This window comes from Carlito syrichta, unplaced genomic scaffold, assembly GCF_000164805.1.
Source record: "Carlito syrichta isolate Samal-C Ts95f unplaced genomic scaffold, Tarsius_syrichta-2.0.1 Scaffold313042, whole genome shotgun sequence".
NCBI lineage: Eukaryota > Metazoa > Chordata > Mammalia > Primates > Tarsiidae > Carlito > Carlito syrichta.
The window spans coordinates 28,334-42,266 of NW_007257138.1; the positions used below are offsets into that span (position 1 = coordinate 28,334).

At 42.0% G+C, this 13,933-nt stretch overlaps 1 protein-coding gene across 1 annotated transcript; it reads left to right on the top strand.

The window, feature by feature from the left end:
* The first annotated feature begins 3,486 nt into the window (after window positions 1-3,486).
* Window positions 3,487-13,390, top strand: FAM83D (family with sequence similarity 83 member D). The gene is made up of 3 exons (XM_021718609.1): window positions 3,487-3,650; window positions 9,246-9,370; window positions 11,603-13,390. Exons 1-3 carry the CDS (start codon window positions 3,498-3,500, stop codon window positions 12,582-12,584), a joined length of 1,260 nt encoding a protein of 419 aa, XP_021574284.1. The 5' UTR covers window positions 3,487-3,497; the 3' UTR covers window positions 12,585-13,390.
* The last annotated feature ends 543 nt before the right edge of the window (window positions 13,391-13,933 follow it).

A 13,933-nucleotide genomic window follows, 5' to 3' on the forward strand; every position in this document is an offset into this window, starting at 1 on the left:
TCAGAAATCAGAAGGCAAGCAGGGGTCTGGTTTTCCCTTGAGTTTTCTCTTGTGAGCTCTGCTCTCATTCTTACAGCTGAGTGTTCAGAACCCCTTTAGGAAGTCTTTGCTGCCACCTCCAACTCAGTTTCAAAACCTGTCTCTCGAGCTTGCTTCCCTTCCTGTGTTCCTGTGGACCTGGGTCTCCCTCTCCTTCCCCTCCTCTCCTCCTCCAGCTGTGTTGATGCTGCTCAGCTCACCCACAGCCTTGCACGCTTCTCTACAACCTTCCTTGCTTCTTGCCTGGCCTGACTTCAAAACCTGTATCACTGCCTTTTTTTCATTTAGTCTCTAGTCCTAAACACTTACTGAAGTTGGTTAATATCCAGGTGACTGCTGGGTGGCAGGCCCAGTGTTGGAGGAGGCGGGGCCTGGTCTTGGAACTATACCAGACTCTTCCAGCATGTTTCTTCTGTTCTGTTGGATTCATCACTTTGGACTCATTACTCTTATATAGGCAATGCGGGGAAAGAAGTTTAAGACTGATTCCTTGGTCAGCATTCAAGTCTTCTGTGACCTTGCTCATCCGTCCATCTTTCCCAGTCCTGTGGTTCCCTTTCACGCATACCGTACATTCCAGCCAGACTGGTTCATACTCCATCATTCCCACCCTCTTCCTCTGTCATCACATGGCTTTCTGCTAGAATGCCTTCCCCTCCCCTTATCCCACGTCCTTATGTCCAAATTTTGTCCTTACTTGTGATTCAGTTTAAATGCCATCTCCTCCAGGAAACCTTCCTTGCTCTTATCTGGTAAGCATTGAAGTGTCTGTAAGCCTGTAGTGCATTCACCACTGCAAGGGACACAACTTACTGTCTCCCTCCCCAACTTGAAGCATTCCCCTGATTTGTTGCCTTTTCCAACGTGTATCATTTTATTTCCCTGCATTCTGTGTCCTCTCCATTAAGGGTAAGTGGGCTCTATAAAGAATTCTTCATAGACATCTTTCTGCCTAGCACAGTGTGCAGCCCAAGGTAGATGCCGAACAGGTACCATCTGTATAACTGAACACCTGTTTTGTGCCTTGCCCTGAGCTAAGCTTTTTCCATGCTTTGTCTCAGTCCTCACAACAGCTCTTTGACCTGGATGCTATTATTATCCATATCTTCCAGAGGAAGAAACTGAGGCTCAGATTAAGCAGTTTGCCCAAGGTCACACAGCTAGTAAGTGGCAGAACTGCGTTCTGTGCCCAGGCCTTTCTGTCTTTTTACTGCTTTGTGATCTGAAATAACAGGGTGGATACCACTCTCAGTATAATATATAAAAGCCATTGGAGGGGATAAACTTTGGAAGATGCCACCGGTTCAGAAAGAATACTTCTTAATTTTTAAATTTCTGTGTTCAGTAGGTTAAGCCATGACCTTTATCAAGAACAGTTCATAGCTGGGGCTTCGTCAAGACCAGCGAGGGGAGGGAAAGGCAGCTGGAGAGACCAGGTGGTCTTTTCAGGCTCCCCACAGTCATGACCTCTAGAAACTGGAATTTCAAGGCTCCACATCCTACTAGACAAGACCCTGGAGTGTGTTTGAGGAAGACAGCAAGCCAGGCATGGTGGCTCATGCCTGTAATCCCAGCACTTTGGGAGGCAGAGGCAAGAGGATTGCCTGAACCCAGGAGTTCAAGACCAGGTCGGGCAACTTGGTGAGACCTCATCTCTACAATAAACAAAAAAATTAGCTGGGTGTGGTGATATGCGCCTGTGGTTCCAGCTACTTGGAAGGCAAAGGCAGAAGGATCGCCTAAGCCCAGCAGATCGAGGCTATGGTGGCTGTGAGTGTGCCACTGCACTCCAGCCTGGGTGACTATGAGACTCCAACTCAAAAAAAGAAAAAAGAGAAAGACAGCAAAATGGCCTCTTTGTCTCTGCACTTCTTTAATCCCCAAAACCTGAAGTAGTAATGACTGTCCAGTACTGTCCTGAGTCCTCTGGGACCACAGAGATGAATCAGTCCCATTCAAAGGCTTCTGCTCCTGTGGAAGGTGTATGACCTAAAAATGAATAGTCTTAACATTCAGAAGAAGCATCAGTGATGCCGAGAGACACAGGTTTTTATGGTTGAACTGGGGAGGAGGGAGGAGCCCCTATAGCTGTAGACTGCAGAAGAGCTCTCGAACCTTGGCTTTTTTAGCGAACACCCTAACTTCTGACTTGGTTTGCAGGGACATGTTTCTGAGCCTGGATGTTTTGACATGCCCATTGTCCTGCCACAAGTTAGCTGAGGGCGGTGGTTTTCACCCTGGCAAAGGTATGGTTAGAGGCTTTGTGGCTGGAGTAGACTCTATTTAAAATAGAGTGTGGAAAGCCAGAAGCTGGGGGTATCTCCCTGTGTTGAACTGTCTGGACAGCTCCAACCCTGGACTACAAAGTAAATAAATGAGCAGATGCCAAGGGATCTTTTGTACCTTGCTCTTTATGTAACAGTCATTTAGTCCTTTCAACCCTATTTTGCAGCTAAGGAAACAGACATTTGAAATAGCTGTAATTTGCCCAAGAACGCATGGCTGAGTAGTAGCTCTTAACTGAAGTCTTATGCTGAGTGAGAAGATCAGTTGGGAGGCACAAATGGTGCCACATTGCTGGGGAGAAGAAAGAATTAAGGGCAGAGTCCTTAGGACAAGTTTTCCTGTTCTTGTTGTGGACTTGCACTGTGGACAGACACCAAAGAACTGAAGAGAGCACCTGTTATGGAGGAGAGACTGGTACGGTGGACCCCATCTGGTTAGACTTGTGCAGTGGAAAACTGATTGGGCCTGACTGCTGGCAAAAGAAGAGCATTGAGAAGTCTGCACGTTAGGGAAATAGGATGGGAGAGTCTGGTTTGATTGCTTTCAATCTGTGAGTTGGTGGTAGGGATGGATCTTTCTAGATCATAATTAAAAAGAGATTATGATCCAAAATCAGACAATAATTAAAATCACAGACTTGGAAAATGCTATGCCCCGAAGTGATCTCCAAAAGAATCTAAGGTTTTATTTACTTTTTTTACAGACAGAAAACCACAGCCTGGTGGGAAAGCAACCTGCCTAGGGGTAGTATGTTAGCCACAGAACCCAGACAGCTTGCTAATCTGAATCAAGCCTATAAAATGGGGGTTTAGTGAAGGAACAGAAATTGAATGGAATGGGTTCATAGGCGGGCAAGGCAGTGTACCAGTCTATATTTCTGAGAAATTTGCCAGCGTGGAGGAGAGTTACTGGACAGCAGTCGAGAGTGTTAGGTGGGCCAAGTCAAGATTTGTAGGACACAGGGTCTGAGTGTCTTTGGGGTTGGGGGAGAGTCCATGGTGAAGGGAGAGCCCACATTGCAGAAGAAGGAAGGAAAGCTAATTGTAGGATGGGATCCTTTCCCAGCTCTAACATGGGGTCCGAAGTCCAGGCAACAAACTGTAGGGTGATGTTCCTGGGAGCTGATCGCCTGCTCTTCCCTCTGCCTCACCCTGTAGGTGATTGCGGTCGTAATGGATGTTTTCACAGACATCGACATCTTCAGAGACCTGCAGGAAATATGTAGGAAACAGGGAGTTGCTGTGTATATCCTTCTGGACCAGACTCTTCTCCCTCAATTTTTGGATATGTGCATGGATCTGAAAGTTCATCCTGAACAGGAAAAGGTTTGTGGTACACTATTTCTGGTTTCACCACAATCGATAAATGTGAGTGTGCATCCATTATCTACAAGGCAGTTGGTGTTGATAACCTCATTTGCAAGTAAGGGACTGAGGCCATGAACAAAGTCATTTGCCTGAAGTCTCACAGATAGTGAACAACACCTATAACCTGACAGTATCACTCCTAGGTATCTACCCAAGGGAAATGAAAACATAAGTCCACACAAAAACCTGAATGTTTATAGAAGCATCATTCATAAGAGATGAAGGGCAGAAACAGTCCAGGGTCTATCAGCTGATAAACAGATAAGTATATGTTGTCTATTTGTATAATGGAATAATACTTGGCCATAAAAAGGAATGAAATACTGATCCATGCTACAACATGGGTGAACATGAAAACATAATGATGAGTGAGGGAAGCCATTACAAAAGACCACATATTATGTGGGTCCATTAAGTCCAGAGTAGGGAAATCTATAGAGACAGAAATAGATAGACAGTAGATAGACAGTAGATTAGTGGTTGCTGGGGGATGAGAGGGAAGGATGAGATTGCAAGCTTCCTTTTTAAGGTGACAAGAATGTTCTAAAATTGTGATGATGGTTGAATTGCACATATTTGTGAACATACTAAACACCACAGAATTATACCCTTTAAGAGTGAATTGAGATGGATGCAGTGGCTCATGCTTGTAATCCCAGTACTTCAGGAGACTGAGGCAGGAGAATTGCTTGAGCCCAGGAGTTCTAGACCAATCTGGGCAACATAGTAAGTTTCTACAAAAAATACAAAAATCAGCCAGGCGTGGTGGCATGTGCCTGTAGTCCCAGCTACTTGGGAGGCTGAGGGGGGATACCGCTTGAACCCAGGAGGTCAAGGTGAACCGTGATCATTCCACTGCACTCCAGCCTGGGCGGCAGAGTAAGACTCTATCTCAAAAAGTAAATAAATAAATGAGTGAATTGTATAATATGTGAATTATATTTCAATTAATCTGTTGAAAAGAAATGACAGGATTCAAGTCCTTGGCCTCTCTGCTGTCCTGGACTGCCTCCTAACAGAGCCCAGACCGGCCCTCCTGTTGAGACCTAGAGGCCACCTTGGGAGCTGTTGCTTTTGACAGTAGCTTTAGGAGGCTCCACTTTAAATCATAGCAGCCAGCATCTGTCAAGCCCCACTCTGTCCCTGACACCAATCCATGCTCTTGACACATGTTATGTAACTTAATCCTCACAGCATCCCTATCAGGTAAGTGGTACTAACCCTGTATTTTAGATCAAGAGACCCAGTGTCTACAAAGCAGTGGATGTGGGGTCTTAGTTCTCATCTATTTGTCTCCAACCCCTGTGCTCATAATCACTATCACATGCTACTGCTGCTCACTTCTCATTATTATAAAGTTAGACTTCATATTCATTTCTCTGATTGTGAAAATAATTTAAGTGTAGCTTTAGGAGGCTCCACTTTAAATCATAGCAGCCAGCATCTGTCAAGCCCCACTCTGTCCCTGACACCAATCCATGCTCTTGACACATGTTATGTAACTTAATCCTCACAGCATCCCTATCAGGTAAGTGGTACTAACCCTGTATTTTAGATCAAGAGACCCAGTGTCTACAAAGCAGTGGATGTGGGGTCTTAGTTCTCATCTATTTGTCTCCAACCCCTGTGCTCATAATCACTATCACATGCTACTGCTGCTCACTTCTCATTATTATAAAGTTAGACTTCATATTCATTTCTCTGATTGTGAAAATAATTTAAGTGTTTAAATGGAAGACTATACAACATAGCTAGCTTGGTCTCTTTCATGGAAAGAAGCAAAAAAAATGGTCATACTTATTATAGAATTTATTATTATTTTAGTAAAGCAACCTAACCTGTGAGCTTTGGAACTTAATCCATTCATCACCTTCTGTGTGCCATGTACTGTTCTAGTTACTAGAAATAAAAACAGGCAACAAATGAACAAAGAATCTGGGCTTGGGTACTATGGTGACTATATAGGAGACTTTGCCTTTCCACCTTGTTGTTACCAAGCAATTTGGTTTGCAAAATTTTGACTGTTTAACTTCTCCTACAGAATTCATATTGATTGTTTCTTGTATGAGAAAATGGAGGATTGAGTTTAATTAGGTAGTTACTAACCTGTCACTAGTGTCATAAAGCAAACCCATGGCGGAGGCAGGATTGGGGTTTAGAAACTGAATGAAAGAGACAGCCATGTAACCCAACAGGAAGTTAGAAAATGAGGTTAGATGGATCCAAAGAACAGACACGTTGGCGTGGAAAACAGCATTGTCATCTAACCAATTGTTCAGCCCTTGTCTGTCCTCATACAGAGTCAGGTGAAGAAATTGAATGTGTCAGTGTTTAATTTCAAGGTGTTCTTTCTATAGTTAAGACTGTGTGTTAGTAGTAGGAAAGTCACAGAATAGTTCTGGCCACAACTTTGATCAAATGTTTGGCTGTGATTCATCGGCTAGGCAGAACTACAGGAGTATTTATTGACTGAGTTGCCTACTCTTGGTTGCTGCCTTCATGGGTGTTCAGATCCTCTGTAGGAGGGTTTATAGGAGGGTCTGTACCTCTGGCCTCTCCTATTTTTACAGTGTCTTACTCCTTTCCTAGAGAAGCACTCTCTTCCCTGGTTGCTTCTCTGGCACTGGTGTGTCTATGCTGGTGAGTTTGTGTCCTTGTCATATGGAGTCTGACTTCCCCATGCCCTGCCTTTGCAGTTCATTCAGAGCGTTGGGTTGTCCTGTCTGAAGGAACTTGGCCATGCATTTGTATACAGGCACTAAAAAGTGCTTGGGCCACAGTCACAGAGGCATGCACAACATTCAGGTGTGTGCCCAATGGAAAGATACACAAAACCACACCTAAATCTGCCCATAATGGGTTGTATACTTTTGTATGCTTGTTATTTTGTGTTGATTCTTTAAGACTTGGCTCAAAGGTCATCACCTCCTCAGGATATTCTCCTCCTGCCAATTCCATTTGTACCTCTATGAAATTTCCTAGTTTTAGAAATTTTTCATTCTAATTTAAGATTTATAAAGAAGTTACAAAAATAATGTAAGGAATTCCTGAGTATTCTGCCCAAGTTCTACATATATTAACATCTTACAAACCTCAGTACAAATAACAAAATCAGGGAATGAGCTTGCTATAATACTGTCTAATCTATAGGCCTTACACATTTTATCAGTTGTTCTACTAATGTCCTTTTTCTGGTCTAAGATCCAGTCTATGATCACACCTAGCATTTAGTTGTCAAGTTCTCTTATCTTATTTTCATCTGGAAGTGTGTTTTTTGTTTTTCATTTTTTAATGTTTCTTTGTCTTTTAGGATCTTGGTGCTTTTGTAGAATATTAGCTAGTTTTCTGTAGAATTGGAGTTATTCTAGCCAGGTGTGGGGCTCACGCCTGTAATCCCAGCACTTTGGGAAGCGGAGGTCAGAGGATTGCCTGAGTCTATGGGTTTAAGACCAGCCTGGGCAACATGGCAAGACCTTGTCTCTACAATAAATCCAAAAAAAATTCGCTGGGCACAGTGGTGCACACCTGTAGTTCCAGCTACTTGGAAGGCTGAAGCAGAAGGATCTTCTGAGCCCAGCAGGTCAAGGCTGTGGTGGCCATTAGTGTGCCATTGTACTCCAGTCTGGGTGATAGAGTGAAACTCCGATTCCAAAAAAAAAAAGGACTGGGTGTGGTGTCTCAAGCCTGTAATCACAGCACTTTGGGAGGCCGAGGCGAGAGGATTGTCTGAGTCCAGGGGTTTGAAACCAGCCTGGACAACCTCATCTTTACAATAAATCAAAAAATTAGTCAGTCATGGTGGTGGATGCCTATAGTTCCAGCTACTTGGAAGGCTGAGGCAGAAGAAGAATTGCCTGAGCCCAGCAGGTTGAGGCTGCGGTGACTGTGAGCATGCCACTGCACTCCAACCTGGGTGACAGAGTAAGACTCTGACTCATTTAAAAAAAAAAAAAACTAGAATTGAGCTTATTCTGATGTTCCCTCATGGTTAAATTCAGGTTGCACATTTTGGTAAGAATACCACGAAAGTAATATTATTCCTGGTTTTTTTTGCTTTTAACTTTTTGGAATATTGATAGATTCACAAAAGTTACAAAGATAGTACAGAGAAGTTTTGTATGCACTTTGCCCAGTTTCCCCAATAGCTACATCTTTTGTAACTTATGGTGCAATATCAAAACCTGGAGACTGACATTGGTATGATGTTTGTACATGGTTCTGTGCCTTTTAGCATGACAGGTGTGCACAGGACTATTCTATCACCACAGAGATCTCCCTGATGCTTATCACATCACTCTTACAGTCACTTCTTTATAGTCACATCTCCATGCCTCTCTCTGTCTTTTAATAGTCACTTAGAGTGTATTGTATAAATGGAATTACATCGTATGTGACCTTTTGAGATTAGCTTTTTTTCCACTCATCACAGTACCCTTGAAATCCATCCAAGTGGTGCCTGTATCAATCATTTGTTCCTTTTGAATGCTGAATAGTATCTTATGGGAGGGTTTTGCCATAGTTTAACCGTTCACCACCAAAGGATATTTGGATAGTTTCCAGTTTTTGTCTATATTGAATGAAGCTGCTATGAACGTTTGTGTAGAGTTTTGTGTGGATGTAGGTTTTCATTTGTCTGGATAGTGTTATGTACGATAGTTTCTGATCATGTGGTTGGTTTTCTTTCTCCCATGCTAGTCCTTGAACATAAAGAAGCATGCTTTATATCTCTGTTTTTGTGGAGCTTGTCATATTGTAGGGGGCTCTTTATGTTTGTGGAATGGATGAGAGAGTCAAACAAAAATCTTACACATTTAATTTGAATGTGTAAGATTTCTAACAGTTGATAGCTACTGATCTGCTCCAGAGAATGCAGATTGTCTTAGTATTTTGTAAAACATTGTATATATACTTACATGTGTCATTTTATAGGAATACTTATGCATACATATGCAGTATACTACTAGTGTCCCTTTTTGGTAATTACATACTTGTAGGAGATGTGACTTTGCTGATTAAGCCACATGAGACGTGAGCATTTCTGCCTCAGCAGTCCTTTGTTATAGAAGACTTGTCCTATATTCCCGTTTCCATACTCATTATGGTGTGGGGGTGGAGATGGGCTGTGATTGTATCTGATGCCATTAAACAAAAGAGTAAAAGAAAGATCAACTTGGCTTCTTTCAGCCTTTGTTAAAATGTTAGTTATTATTAGCATGTTTCCTTTGATGATTATATCCCCCACATTTTGCTTCGGAATCATTTATTGGATTCTATTGTTTAGTGTCCCAAAAAGTGTGTTGTCTTAGAGCATATATATACATGAACTAAGGGTCATAAAAGGTTAATATAAGAAAAGGACATATGAAAAGATGGACTAAATGTAGAAGTAATATTACTCGAGTCCTGAGAACCATCTAAATGATGACCCTAAGCCATGCATCTGGCCAGTAAGTTTGGGAATTGTAAACTAAGCATTCTTGCCTTAATCATTTGCTTACTGTATGAGTGTTGCTGAATTGTTCCTTTATTTTTCTCCCACTCCTCCACTAACAGCTGATGACAGTCCGGACGATTACAGGAAATATCTACTATGCAAGGTCAGGAACTAAAATTGTTGGGAAGGTTCATGAGAAGTTCACGTTGATTGATGGTATTCGTGTGGCAACAGGCTCCTACAGGTAAGTTTCTAACTCATCAGTTGCTTATTAATCTAAACTCTTCTAAAGCAGCATGTCATATAAAGGTAAATGATTCTCTTTTCTCTCAACAAGAGCCTTTATGGGTAAGCATTCTTATATGTGTGCATCTATGTGAGTTGGTTAATCAAAGCCACCTTCTGTCAGAAGTTAGGGTGGAGGGGTCACTTCCCCTGTTCTATGGTCCACAGGATTAAATGCAGAGGTTAAGCTTGCCTTGAGACCATATAGTCGGCAAGTCCTATATTCAAACCTTGGCTATAGTCTGCGATAGATGAATTGGGGGTTAACAGTGGCACACACAGTCTCGAATCCTGGTTCCCTAGGGATTTGGACCCCACTTGCCCTGCTCTGGTGAAGCTAAGGGCAGTTGCAGGTATTAGCATCAGTGTTGAAGGCAGCGCCAAAGCTGTCACCTTTAGACTTAAATCCATTACCTTGTTTTAAGCCTTGTAATTTAGTACTTTCGTCTAGAAAACATTGATCATGTTTCTAACCCCACCTTTGAAGTCTCACTTTGGCAACAGCATCTTAAGGTAGAGAACCAAGAGGTTGAATAGAGGGTGGGGATAATGAGTGGTTAACACTGATCTTCAGAAGTTGTGCCATTTTTTACTTACGTGGCTCCAGTGGTTGTGTGTTTTGCCACTTCTGCATTAGATTGATGGTATGCATGAGGTCTGTCTGTAGAGTTTCAAAAAGAAAAACTCATGTTTGAAGAAACACACATCCCCGAGTGATAATTACATATCAGCCCTGGGTAAAGTTGGAAATGTAAAGGGTTGTGGAAGATGAGGCGGTAAGATCAAGAAACTCTTGATGCCTTTCTTTTCAAACAGTACCATCGTTGCTCAGAACAAAGTTTGAACTTTTTTTCTTGAGACTACCATTTGTAAGAAGTTTATAAATAACAGGAGAAGACTAGATTTTCACCCAAAGTAGGATTTATCTATATTAATGAAACTTATCTCCAAGTGTTATTTTGACTATTCTAAAATATAAAAACTACCCTCAGCATATGAAATTAGGCTGCCACTGATAATGATGATAGCTTCCATTTGTTGAGGGTATTATATAATCTGGGTATTGGATAAGTGCTTTATTTATATTATCTTATTGAAGGTTCCTTCTCAGGCTTTGAAGGCAGTTCTCAGGTGGAATTTGTTCTAGGCGGGATTCTGAGTTAATAGAGACAAGAATTAACACCATGTCTGAGATTTCTCATTTTTAACCTACTTTTGGTACAAATCTCTGTATCAGTGGGGTGACTGCAAGTGTCTGAAAGCTAACTCAAGCAACTTTATGCAAAGTGAAACTTATTGACTTACAGAACAGGGGAGTATAGAAAGATATAGCTGGTCCTCAGCTCATCTTGACCTAGAAGCTGCACTTCACTCAGAGCATCCTCTCCTAGTTCTGCTTTTTGCTAGCTGATCTTTATTCTCAAGCAGGCTCTCCCTTTGAAGGCAAAGATCCTGGCTTTCTCACATGGCCTTTGGTAGCTATCTCCCAGAGTAAACTTCTCTTCCTCTGAGCATGAGTATCAATCCCTGAACAATCACTTGGCCCTGGAGGGGTGATATGCCTACCCTGTATGAATTCCTGCTCCAAGTGGATAGGATACTCTGGCTAGCTTGGATCATATGCCCACCCCTGTTGTGATTAGAAAGGCTTTTTCAAGCAGGGGCAGGTATGAGTTCTGTTAGCAGAGGAAGGGGAAGGGATGCTGGGTGGACACATGGCCACTAAGAGTTTCTAAGCATGTTTTGGGCCATAGAGATTGCTGAAAACAGCAGTGCTATATAAGACAGCAAGAAGCAGGGCACTAGCAATTCATAAGGACTGGGACCTGATCTGGGGCCCAGCAGTAGCTCCCTGCTGTGACATCTCTAGCTGGTTTTATCACCTCTAAAATGAGGAATGAGTACTAAGTACTTTAGAAGCCCCTTTCTAGTTTTTAAAAACTGAGGCTGAGGATTATGTAGGTTTTAGTGTATTGATTAGACAGTTGGTCTTTTTTACTTCAATATTAATGCATATATATGTTATATACATATGTTAAGGCTAGTTGAATGCATGCTAAATGGTAGGTGTTATATAACCAAAGGTGTAGCTCTTATATGGCAGGCTATCTAGACTATATTATTCAGATTGACACTAAATAAACAAAATTTCCTCATTCTTACCAGTTTTTGTTTGTTTTTAATCCTTAAGTTTTACATGGACGGATGGCAAATTAAATACCAGTAACTTAGTAATTCTGTCTGGCCAAGTGGTTGAACACTTTGATCTGGAGTTCCGAATTCTATATGCCCAGTCAAAGCCCATCAGCCCCAAACTCCTGTCTAACTTCCAGATCAGCATCAAGTTTGACCATCTAACATCTGAGTGTAAACCACGGTCCAAGGAGCCCACGCTGGGCAACCTCCTGCGAATGCGGCTGGCCAGATTCTCAAGTACTCCCAGGAAGACTGACCTGGACTCAGAGATGTCCACAGAAGGCAAGGCAGAGACCAAGCGCCATGGCTCTGAGTCCTCCACCATTAGTGAGGAAGACAACTTTAACTGCAAGGATGAGCTAGAGGATAGAAGGTCCACTGATGTTGCTACTCAAACAGAGCCAGCAGAGGAGATGCTGACGGTGAATGTGAGTGAAGTGGGAACACAAACCAACACAACCACAGCGTGTGCTGGGACCCAGACTATAGTTGCCACCAGAGTAGTGAGCTCCCAAACCGTGGTTTGTTCTAAGTCAACCACCACTCAGACTGATGTGGATGAGAACATTCTCTTTTCTCAGGGAACCCAGTCTAAAGAAGGGTCACCAGTCTCAAGAATGTCTGTGTCAAGATCTTCCAGTCTGAGGTCATCTTCCTCTTTGTCTTCCCAAGGCTCTGTGGCAAGCTCCGTTGGCTCCCACACTCCCGTCAGAGCTACCGACCTCCACAATCCTGGATATCCCAAGTACATGGGCACTCCCCACTTGGATCTGTACTTGAGAGACTCACTTAGAAACTTGAATAAAGAGCGGCAGGTTCACTTTGCAGGTATCAGGTCCCGGCTCCACCATATGCTGGCTATGCTCTCAAGGAGATCATTCCTTACTGAAAATGACCTCGGCTTTAACTCTGGAAATTTTACCAGAATTAATCTGCTTGCTGTTAGAGATACAGCACTTTATCCTTCCTATCAGTAACTGCTCAGTGTTCAGACTCCTGGATTTAGCCAGGCTTGCAGTGACATAAGTGTTTCCTACTTTAAAAAAATTATCCTATGTCCCTAATTACTTTCTCTCACCCAACTTTTAGTCACCTTTTCTGTCTTTGAATTCTACAAGCTGCACATTATTTTACATGCTTTTGTTTTATTTTTGTCATGTATAAACCAGGGGTTGGTTTTATGTTTTAAACACTAAGGGTACGGTTTTTTGTGCAAATTTTAATACAGTCATGCACTGCATAATATTTGGTTGGCGATGGACCACATACATGACAGTGGTCCCATAAGATTATAATACCGTATTTTTATTATACTTTTTTATGTTGAGATACACAAGTACTTACCATTGTGCTACAGTTGCCTCTAGTATTCAGCACACTAACATGCTGTACAGATTTATAGCCTAGGCACAGGAGGCTATGCTACATAGCCTACTGTGCCATCTAGGTTTGTGTAAGTGCACGCTAGGGTCTTCACACAAGGATGAAATAGCCTAACGACACATTTATCTGAATGCATCTTCATTGTTAAGCAACACATGACTGTATGGATGTCTGTAACTCTTAAAGAGAGTATTTGGGTGTTTAAGGTTAATTCAAGTAAGAGACGAAATATATTTTGCCCTTTTCTTAATTTGCGTACTATTCTATTTTAAAGGTTTGAATCACCAGTGTTTTTATTATCATACTTCTATTTAGAAAAACAAAACTTTCTTAATTGTTTATCTCTTTAGAGTATCTGTGTTCGTAGCATTAAATAAAAATAAACAACTTTTGATTGCTTGAGTACTTTCTTTTTCTTTCTCTGGCACTTTTCTCTTTAATTCTACAAGTATGTCACAAATAAATGCACCTAGTAGTTATCTCTTTAGTTTTTTTTTGATAGTGTTAAGATAAGGAGAAAGTAGATGATCCAAAAGGGAAAATATATCCACTTAAAGTCAGTAGATAGAAAGCTAGTATTGGGATCATACCATCTTAGCTTTATGCATATTGATATTACTCTACAGTTTGAGTGAGGAAACTGGCTAGAAATAGCAGATTTTTGCATGCGTTCTGGTTTTTCTCTTTTCATAGAAGTCTGAGCTATTTTGATGTGGACCTTTGTTTTCTGCTTCTCTGCCAAAGGAGGCCTCAGTGTATATTCCTGGATTTATCCTCCACATTAACTCCGGTGGCCCCATGGGCCTCATTTCATCAGATGGGTGTACTGACAGTGATTTAGCAGTCATATCCTGGAGTAGGGGCAAAAGAGGACACTGACAATTATCCCAGATTCCTGGTTCAGTGGCAGGCAATGTAACTGGTTTCTACACCCTGCTAATCA